The sequence below is a fragment of the Gopherus evgoodei genome, chromosome 2 (genome assembly GCF_007399415.2).
Source record: "Gopherus evgoodei ecotype Sinaloan lineage chromosome 2, rGopEvg1_v1.p, whole genome shotgun sequence".
Classification (NCBI taxonomy): domain Eukaryota; kingdom Metazoa; phylum Chordata; order Testudines; family Testudinidae; genus Gopherus; species Gopherus evgoodei.
Genome location: NC_044323.1, coordinates 205708485 through 205718173, shown reverse-complemented (window position 1 = coordinate 205718173; position 9689 = coordinate 205708485). Strand labels below are relative to the sequence as shown.

At 40.7% G+C, this 9689-nt stretch overlaps 1 protein-coding gene across 2 annotated transcripts in view; it reads left to right on the top strand.

The window, feature by feature from the left end:
• Positions 1–532: 532 nt before the first annotated feature.
• The window catches only part of VAPA (VAMP associated protein A), a 42269-nt gene continuing 33112 nt past the window's right edge, over positions 533–9689 (top strand). The window contains exon 1 of one of the 2 annotated variants that reach the window (XM_030552747.1): positions 533–988. In XM_030552747.1, coding sequence (XP_030408607.1) covers positions 913–988 — 76 coding nt within the window. In that variant the 5' untranslated portion in view covers positions 533–912. The remainder of the gene's footprint in view (positions 989–9689) is intronic. The other variant, XM_030552748.1, reaches the window with a different exon arrangement.

The window sequence follows — 9689 nt, the reverse complement described above, 5'->3', positions numbered from 1 at the left end:
AGCTACAATTAAACTGTTGCCTGTATTAACTTTAGCTATTGGACACTCTTTGATATGAATGAGGCCATATTATTTTACACCCTAACAGTAGGACAGTTGACTTTTTGCCCAGATGAGAACCGACTAGCCTACACTGGACCGTTGAAAAGCCCCAGCTCCAATTTGCACATCTATAGCAATGTGAGCTTATTTTCCTTTGCACCGACCTTTTCCTAAGGCAGACGCTCAACCTGCTCCACGCAGCCCTACCTTCAGCAGAGGACTAATCTCCCCCTCTTCCTAGGCATTATTCGCATAAAGGACAAACCAATTTCAACTACCCTCCCCTTGTGCACTGATGTCGCCCTTGAAGACTACTATTCCTAGCATGCAATGCTCCCATCGCCTGCAGAGTATTGCATTCTGGGGTCTGTAGTCTTCAGATGGAACTTTGGCCACTTCCTCCGCCGCTATAGGTTGCGCATGCGCTCTTCTTTCCTTCCTCTCGAACCGCTCCCCGTCTGCCTCTTCCAGTTCACGCGCCCCCTGCTGCTTCAGCAGAGGCAGCGCGTGACTGCTGGGCCGCAAGGCCAAGTCTAGCGAGCTGTCAACGGTCGGGGGGGCGGAAGAAGAGAGAAGGGTGGAAGCGCGCATGCGCCGGTTGGGTTCTGCCACTGCTATCGCCTCCCTCGTGCCCGCGGCGAGGTTGGCGTTTGATCGCAGTGCGCGCGACCGCGGCGGGGGTTGAGTCAATTCTTAGAGGAAAAGGGGAGAAGGGCACGCGCGCGTGCGCGCGGCCACGGAGGGGAAGGAGGCGGAGGCCGCTCGGTCCGGACCCCAGCCGAGTCCTGCTCCCGCTTCCCGGCGTGAGCGAGCGGCGCCTCTGCCCGGCTCCTCCTCCCCTCCCCCCGCGGCAGCGAGCGAGCGAGCGAGATGGCGGCCGCTGGGAGTCTGGCTAAGCACGAGCAGATCCTGGTGCTCGATCCGCCCACCGACCTCAAATTCAAAGGTACGAGCGGTGGGGCCGAGCCGCCCGGGGCCGAGAGCTGCCGGGTGGGGGGAGCCGGGCCCGGGCTGCCCCTGCGGTGGGTATCGACTTCCCCGGGTCGCAGCGGCAGCAAGGCCCCGTCCCGGTCTCCCTGCGGAGCGGAGACCCAGAGCCGGTGACCGGGACACGGCTCCGCCGCCGCCATCTTGAGATCCCGCCGGGAATCGTGTGTCTTGGGCCCAGCTCCGACCCAGGCCGGTCCCGGGGAGCGGCGGGCAGGTGCCGTGGCGGCCGCCCCGCGCTACATGCCGCCTGCCCCACCTAGTGCCTGGAGCGGGGAGCCGGGCCCCTCCGCCATCCCGCCGGGAGCGGCAGCGCCGCAGCCAGGCCCTTAACCCTCCCCAGAGTTTCCAGCCGAGGGGGCGGGGGCAGCCCGGCCTCCATCGCCCGGGAGCTGGTGAGGGATGCGCTGCATCTCTGCCCTGCCCGCTCTCGGGGCGGGTCTCTGGGCGTCGGCGGGAGTGACGGGGGCTCAGAGCGGGAATTGCCCCCTACCCCACCCGCTGCTTGGCGCGTCTTCGCCGGGGAGCAGGTAGGAGAGGCCGTGGGGAGGGGGATGCTGTATGTGAGAGGAGAGACGCCCCCCCTTTCCCAGGGTGTCCTCAAGTCTGTTTGTTCCCTGTCGGTAGCCGCGCTCTGCTTGCGGCTGGGTTAAGTCCAGCTGTTAACAAGGGTTTGTGGCTGGGAGGGAGTGGTGCTATTTTGCACCATTATCTGCTGGTATCACTTGGGGATCTGCAACGGCACGCTCCTTTCCCAGCTGGAGTTTGACCCTTTTGGGAGGGCGGATGACACGATGCTGGCGTATTTCAGAGCAGTTTTAGGTTAATCCTTCGGAGTGTCTCAGCGGGCAGTTCATTAACTTTTGATAACGAAGAAAAGGAATGTGAGAATTGCAAAAGCTTCTGTGTGTTAGATGTTTATTTATGGGGAGCTGGCTATGCAGTCTTACTAAGACTGGCTTAAAGCAGTTCCGTTAAAGTAGGCTCTGGTTAATTACGCTGTTCGCTGATAAACCCCAGCTTTAATAGCGAGGGGGCTTCTGAACAGACACACATTCAGTTGCTAGGAAGACAGGCCCCTTGGAAGGTGAGGACCAAAAGAAAGTTGTGCTATGGTAGGCATAATTATGTGGTAATTTTCAGTGCCCACAGATTGACAATGGGCATCAAGTGAACAATTTATTAGTTAAAGCTTTTACTCAGAAACAAAACTGTTACTATTACTGTTAATTTGAGAAAATATAAATAAACCTAATTGCATAAATATAAATTCCTTAATTCTTCAAATAGCATCAGCAGTTCTTGTACTTCTTAGCTAATCCTTTAATCTGTCTTTTGTATTTAACTTTTTACTTTTAACAGTGTTCATTCTTCAAGTTCATTTTCTATTTATAGTATTTTGGGGAGCAGGGCAGTCTTGTGTTGTTTGGGAAATTTTAGAATCATTTTGGTGGATTATTTGTAGGACCCTTTAAATGGGCAAGTAGAATAAACTGATATGATCTTGTGTTTTACAGAGGACAACTGTGTTCCTGAAAAATAGCTTTAGGTAGCTCAACAGTGCTTAAAGCTTGCTTATTAGAGAAGACAATTTTATAACAAACTATAATTTTCACATCAGAGATTTAAATTATCCTCTACCCATTTAGTCAATTAAAAATAAACCTACAGGAACGCACTCACTTGAATATTTTTGGTAGAACTTTTAAAATTGCATATTCTCTGATACACCCAAAATCATAGAGGTTTTTTTTTCCGTGTACATTGTTGAAATACTGCCAGTTTTTATAAAGTCTCTCTCAGAGTTAGCAGGCCCCAGAATTGTACATGCTCTTAGAGAATGGCTGCACTGTATTATACATTTCAATACCCTGTTGTCTCCCAAGAAGAGTAGAAAGAGGGTACAAGCATGCATGCTAAATCAAAGCTAGAATGTCTCACTTAGCCAAAAGTAAGTATAAACAGAACTGTTGAGATGTAAGAGATGCTGTCCTTGAATCATCATTGGATTGGAAAATTTATAGGACAGATATGAGTAAGCAAACAAATAGTCTCAGTATGTACCTTCAGAATGGGAGATATATGAATTGTTTTAAGTGTAAACTTAAACTTTATTTAGACAAGTATAGGTGTTGGGAAGACTTTTGCAGAAGGGAATATTTAGGTAGAACATGAAGCAAAATGGGGCCTTTGATAACTGTATAGAAGGATCAAACCTATTGCATTTCAGATACAGCAGGTCAGTTCGCTGACTCTACATGCCATCTCAGTATGTATACTTACGTTAAAATTCATCAGAACAATGTGCAGTTAACAGCCATGTTTGTGTACTGCAAAACACTGTTTCTCCAATGAAATAACTTAGAAAGTTGGGGGCGGGGAAGAGATTGTAAGTAATATATTCTCCTTCTATGCTGCTTAGACAAGCTGGTAATAGGTATTGTACCTTAAAAGAGGTTCTCTTTCAAATCCAATATGGCAAAATTGTGTTGGTAAAAAGAATAGTGTTTTACTGTTGTTTTCACTGATTTGCTGAAGTTCTTTTGATGGGCCAGAAAAGAAAGTGATTCGTATAGCATTCCTAAAATCAAACACTTGATGTGCACACTAGACATCCAGATTGGGATTTTTACAGAGTCCAGAACAAAAACAGGCTATTTTTTGCTCCCAAAGGATTTACTTTCTGACATTTGTGATAGTTGAATGAGGGTATATGTGTTAACATACTTTGGCATAAGCACTGAGTTGCATTTAAAAATAAGCAAGTACCAGTATTGTCAGGAAACTCTGAGCAGCGTCCAGTAAAATGTTCCTGGTTTTTGCTTTCTTTAGAGATGAGAAAGATGGTCAGCATCTTTGCTAACTGATTTAATTACTCAGAACTTTAATCAACAATTGCTGCATAAGGTCTGAACGAAAAGGTGTTACCATTTGGGGTTTATATAGGTTTAAGAAAATATCTGATGGTGGCTGATGTGTTATATGAAATATTTCCTCTTCCTTCCCCCCAGTGAATGAAAGACTAGCATCCAGTATTTGTAGCCCTAGATATTTCAGTCTTAATAGCCTCTTACTTGCTGAGGCAAACCTAGTTTTCTCTTCTGATGTAGTGGGCAATAGTTGATCCTATGAGATTGTGGCAGTCATCAGATTTACTCATTACATGATTGTTCTCATAAGTAGATCTCAAAACACTTGATGACAGTAAGTATAATTAAAACCTTTTTTAACAAATGGGGAAATTGAGGCACAGAGTTGAAGTGATTTCCTGAATGAGCCACTGGCAATGCTGAGAATGGAATCCAGGTCACTTGCCTCTTATTCAGATGCTTTGTCCACTGAACCATACTACCTTCCTAAACCAGCGTATTCTTCCATCTCTCAGCCTAAAACATTTTGTTTATAACTTGAGATCTGAGAAGATATAGCTATAGTGCCTTGGTATTTGACTGAAAGATTTAAAAATATATTATTTGCTTAAAATCCATTCTTTCGGAACATGAAACAACTTCACTGTATAGTATAAGGCTCTTTCACATCAACCATGCAGATTGTGATATATTTAGTAATTGTTGGGTGTTCTGATGTTCTCTACAGTTTTACTCTACCATTAATCTCTTGACCGTAAACAGATTTCTGTCCTGTTTAAAAGTCATGTAGTTTATTGACACTTGAAGCTTTTCAGTTAAAGCTCTGAACTGTCATGGGATCTCAGCATGGTCTTCATTAAATTGATAAAGGCTCTTTTTTAACCTTTAAAAGGTATTTATGATTGTGAGAGTTTAATTGGAGTTACTTTTTACATGTCAGTCCTTTTTTTCTTATCTAAGAGCTGCTCCAGCCTTTAAAAATATAGTTGTCAATAATAAACAAGGTATGTGTTTTGCATACACTACCTAAATTTCTTCAAAATGTTGTGTCAGAGTTCATCATTAACAAATACATTTCCCAGACCTCAAGAAGAGCCTAGTGTAAACTGGAAAGTTTGTCCATCTCACAACAGAAGTTAGTTCAATAAAAGATGTTACCTCACCCGCCTTGTCTCTCTTAATGTCCTGGGAGTAACTTGGCTATAACATTGCATTAACAAGTCACCCGTTTTGCTAGTATTTAATAGCCGTGCTTCTGGCCATGTTAGTGAAATGTTACTACTTGTTCTAAGTCTTTTGAGTAACTATGGAATATTAGACACATTTAATTTTGAGTATCAGAGGGGTAGCCTTGTTAATCTGGATCTGTAAAAAGCAACAAAGAGACCTGTGGCACCTTATAGACTAACAGAGGTATTGGAGCATAAGCTTTCGTGGGTATCAAAGCTTATGCTCCAGTACATCTGTTAGTCTATGAGGTGCCACAGGACTCTTTGTTGCATTTAATTTTGAGTAATTTGTAAATATTTATATCACCAAATATTTTCTCACTCCTTTTAAATTTAAAAAATATCCTTTAGTTACTAACATCTCAAATTATTAAAAATGGAAAAACCCTAAAATTCAGATTTTATAATGAAGGTTTTTTACTTTTTCCTCAATTTGGACAATGAAAATAGATTAGTCACCTTCATTTTATGGCTCTCTTACACTAGCATAATACTGCTGTATTAGTTGCAAACACTGCAGAGGAGTGTTTAAATATAGTCTCTTCACTGGAATTTAAAAAAAAAAAGGTCTGAACATTTCTGTTTATTGAGACTGAATTTTGGGAATAATTGACTTGATAGTGGCCCTTTAAAGGATTATCAACCAGTATCTTATTTAGGGTGTATGTTTCAAAAAACTTACTGGCATCGCATAGGAATATTTTAAGATTTAAAAAAATGCTTTCTTTTGAGTAGGGCTTATTCTTGATTCATGTTCTTCATTGAAGATCTTGTTACAGAAATGTGAAAGGCAGTTGTTTCTATTGAAAAGGTCACTTACTTGAAAGTATAAACAAAGTGTCATTACAAATATGAGCAAGAGTACAGTGGTGGTGTTTTTCCATTTTGTTCCTGATTTTGTCATGTGTCGGGCTAGAATAAAAACATGAATAAATAGACTGAAATCACCCAGTTACTAATAATCAGTATAGCAGGTCAAATTTCATTTCTCATTATCAATCTGATTTGTAATCTAAACTCATTAGAAGAGTGTAAAATTGCCTCCTGTTAAAACCAGCATTCAGGTTACATAAAATATTGCAAGGAAACACTTTCTAGTTTTATGTCAAGTATAGCTGTCCTCCTAGGATTTCTCGTGATTATTAGAACCATATCAAATAAGTGTTGGAGTTCAGTACTGTGCTTTGTAATCGCTGCCTTGCTATTGGTAATGTTGAAAGCTACAGGATATGCATTACTGCAAATCGAGAAGGTTGAATTTAAGAGTAAAAATAGCTCACTGTTAAATCCATCCCCCTGCCTTCAAGATCTGTTGCCAAAATTGGCCCAGGCTATGGCTTTTTGTGTAGGCAGGATTTGAACTCCTTAAATATAATGACTGCTTTTTTGAGTGTGCCTAGATTGGGTCATCTTTTCACTTTGCCCAAAGTGCCAACAGGATTGTGGCAGATTAGTATTGAATTGTTCAGTCTCAGACTTCACTGTGAAGTAAATGTTCCTGAATAAAAATAACAGAACATAAAGTCATACTAGTTACATTTTAAAAAATCAAAATATTAGATTGCACAGGGAAAATTTGATGAAAATGGTTATGGGCACAATTGTGATTTTATTATTTATAAAATGAATTCTTTTATACCTAATGTGTCCGTATGCTAAGTGTTAGCTGTATGTACTGATATAGATATATCCTTCTATGTGAAGTTGAATAAGGTTCAGTGAATTGTCATTGACTCTTAAAGGCCAAAAGTATGACACGTCCTTCACAACACCAGTTATAGAGTTCCACCAAGTGATTATCGTCCCAAAATAATCTTTAGTAAGATGAACAGACATTTTTTCCTTAACCTCTGCATTATATAATTTTAACATTAGCTTGAATAAAATTCTATAATTTTTTTGTGGTAGCAATGAAATGTATGATAAATTAACAATGATTTGTATGGATGTGTTAAGAAATAAAATTCAACATTTAAAAAACTTTGACCAATCAGTATTTACAGGGAAGTGTTGTGACCATTGTCATCTCATAATCACACAATTAGGACAGAACTCAGAATTGAGTAATTGATGGGTTGTACTGGTTTGTCAAGTTAGGAATATTGTAGGTGTATTTGATACTGACTGCTGTTACATTTATTAAAACTGAAAATAATGTGCCAAGTTATGTTTGTAATGGTGGCATGTCTTGCTATTTATTCAGATAAATATTTAGAGTATTTGTTGTCAAAGGGCTACCTTCTTCTTTCATTGGAATTAACAGGAGTTGTGTTGCTCACTTTATCCCACCTCCAGGTGCTGGAGAAACACCATCTATACCTGATCCTAGATCTCTCTCAAGTGCTGCTAATCATAGTTTGAGAATGAAACTGACAGACCCTTTTTATTGTTTAAGGCCACTATGGAAAACAGAACCTTGAAGCATAGTCCAAAGATAGCACTGTGGTGGGAATCCTTGTTCCTTAGCTAAGGGGGTGGATGTTTCAATGCAGTGCTGTCCTGTAATGGTTCATTGCTGAATGAGGTGGTTCATAGCCCTATAAACTTCTGGCCAGTTTAGTCATTTGATTGATAGCTGTCTTGTAAACTTCTCAAGCACTAGCCATTTAAAGGATTGCAATATACTCATCTTGCCAGTTGCAAAATCAAGTTGGAAGAAAAAACTGAGGAGAGCTTAGTTCAGGGGTTCTCAAACTGGCAGTCGGGACCTGTCGGGTCGCACAATCATTACATGGGGGGGCACGACCTGTCAACCTCCACCTCAAACCCCGCTTTGCCCCCAGCATTTATAATGGTGTTAAATATATAAAAATGTTTTTAATTGATAAGGAGGATCACACTCAGAGGTTTGCTATGTGAAAGGGGTCACCAGTACAAAAGTTAGAGAACCACTGGCTTAGTTCATACTAAACTAGTAAGGAAAATTTATGAAATATATGAACCCCATTAAGAGACTAATGATAGATTGGTATTAACTTTCTCCACCCATACTGGAAGTTCTCAAATGAGACAACTGTGATCTTAAAATAAACCAAACACAGACATATTAATTTCGTAGACAAAATCAACAGAAAGTTTGCCAGTAATACAAGTTGTAGCATTCTGCACAGTTTTTACTGAAAATAGGAAGGTAGAAACATCAGTATGGTATATTGTAGTTAAGAAATTCCACTTTTTTGTTTTTTCCTTAAGCTATAAAACTTAATTTCTGATATAACAAAGATGCAATTTATTCTTGGGGTGGGGGGTATTTATAACAATCTTGATTAGAACATATTTGATTATAGTGTACTTGAGCATTAATTTCTGAGGGGAGAAGAGCTTTCAGTGAAGCTTTCTTGTGCTTTTTAGCCCAGAAGTGAAAGTTTGGATAACATTTTGTTTTGTAAAATTCGTTTTGGCTATGTTTTGAATAATGGGATGTGGACTTTCTGGGCGGGAGTCCTCCCCTCTTGACTTTATTATGCTTTAAATCATTTACTTTAGAAATGAAACTACCAGCATATGGTATTCAACTTGAATACAGTTGGCAGTGAGGTTTAGAGAAGTCTTCCGTATATGCATCTGTGGCAGCAAACAAAAAGCATATTAGATACTTGAGTGAATTTAAAAAAAGATAAAGAATAACACAGAAAATATATGTTGACATAACTGAGTATAGTCTTGCTTGGAGTAACATCTAGTTTGACACTTAAGAGCCCAGAAATGTCTGGAGAAGGTGGCTTGAAGTATGGTGATAGTTAAATATGGCTAGAGATCATAAAATACTAGGTTTTAGCTTTGAAAGAAGTTAGAAAAGCTTGCCTGCAATATTTAAAATTCTAGATTGTATCTCTACATTGTCTTGTAATACAAAGTGTGGGTGGGGAGCTCTCAGTGAAATCAGTCGTGTAAACTTAGAACAAATCAAAAATACACATAGCCCATGGAGTTGAATTAATTGCTTCAAGAGGTTACAGTCAAATATCAGAGCTAAATTTAGGAAAGGATTAGATAATTATATTAATGCTTCTGATGTTCATGTTAAAATAAGGGTGATAATTTTGATTGAAAAGGAGGTTCTTTTATCTTTGCAGTTTTCATGATATCTATCATATGCCCTTTCACTTCCTTGTCATAATTTTGGTTAGAGTTTTTGGGTGTGGAGATGTGTGTAATATATAAAATTAAGAGACCCAATTTTGAAATAAACTGTGGTTCTGTTGTGCAGTATAATCCTGATTTTTCCAAAATCTTGTTGTTTGAAACTCTGCATTATTAGAATCCCTTCCTAGTCCCTCATGCTGGGAAGGAATTTGCATACTAGAGCAGAGACCCCTAGCTGCAGGGCACAGTTGCCAACTTTCATGCGGTAAATAAGCACCCCGACTTTCACAGTAAGCCAAAAACCAAGCTAATCCCATTTCAAAATAAGACCAAAGCAAGCTTATCCCTAAGAACCCCAATAGTTTGTGACTAGATCCCCCCAGTGTGCAGTCTGGGACTGTGGTGAGCCCGCTGTGTACCCCGACTCTCTTTTCTCCCGTTTGCCTCTGCTTGTCAGGAGCTGATCCAAAAAAAA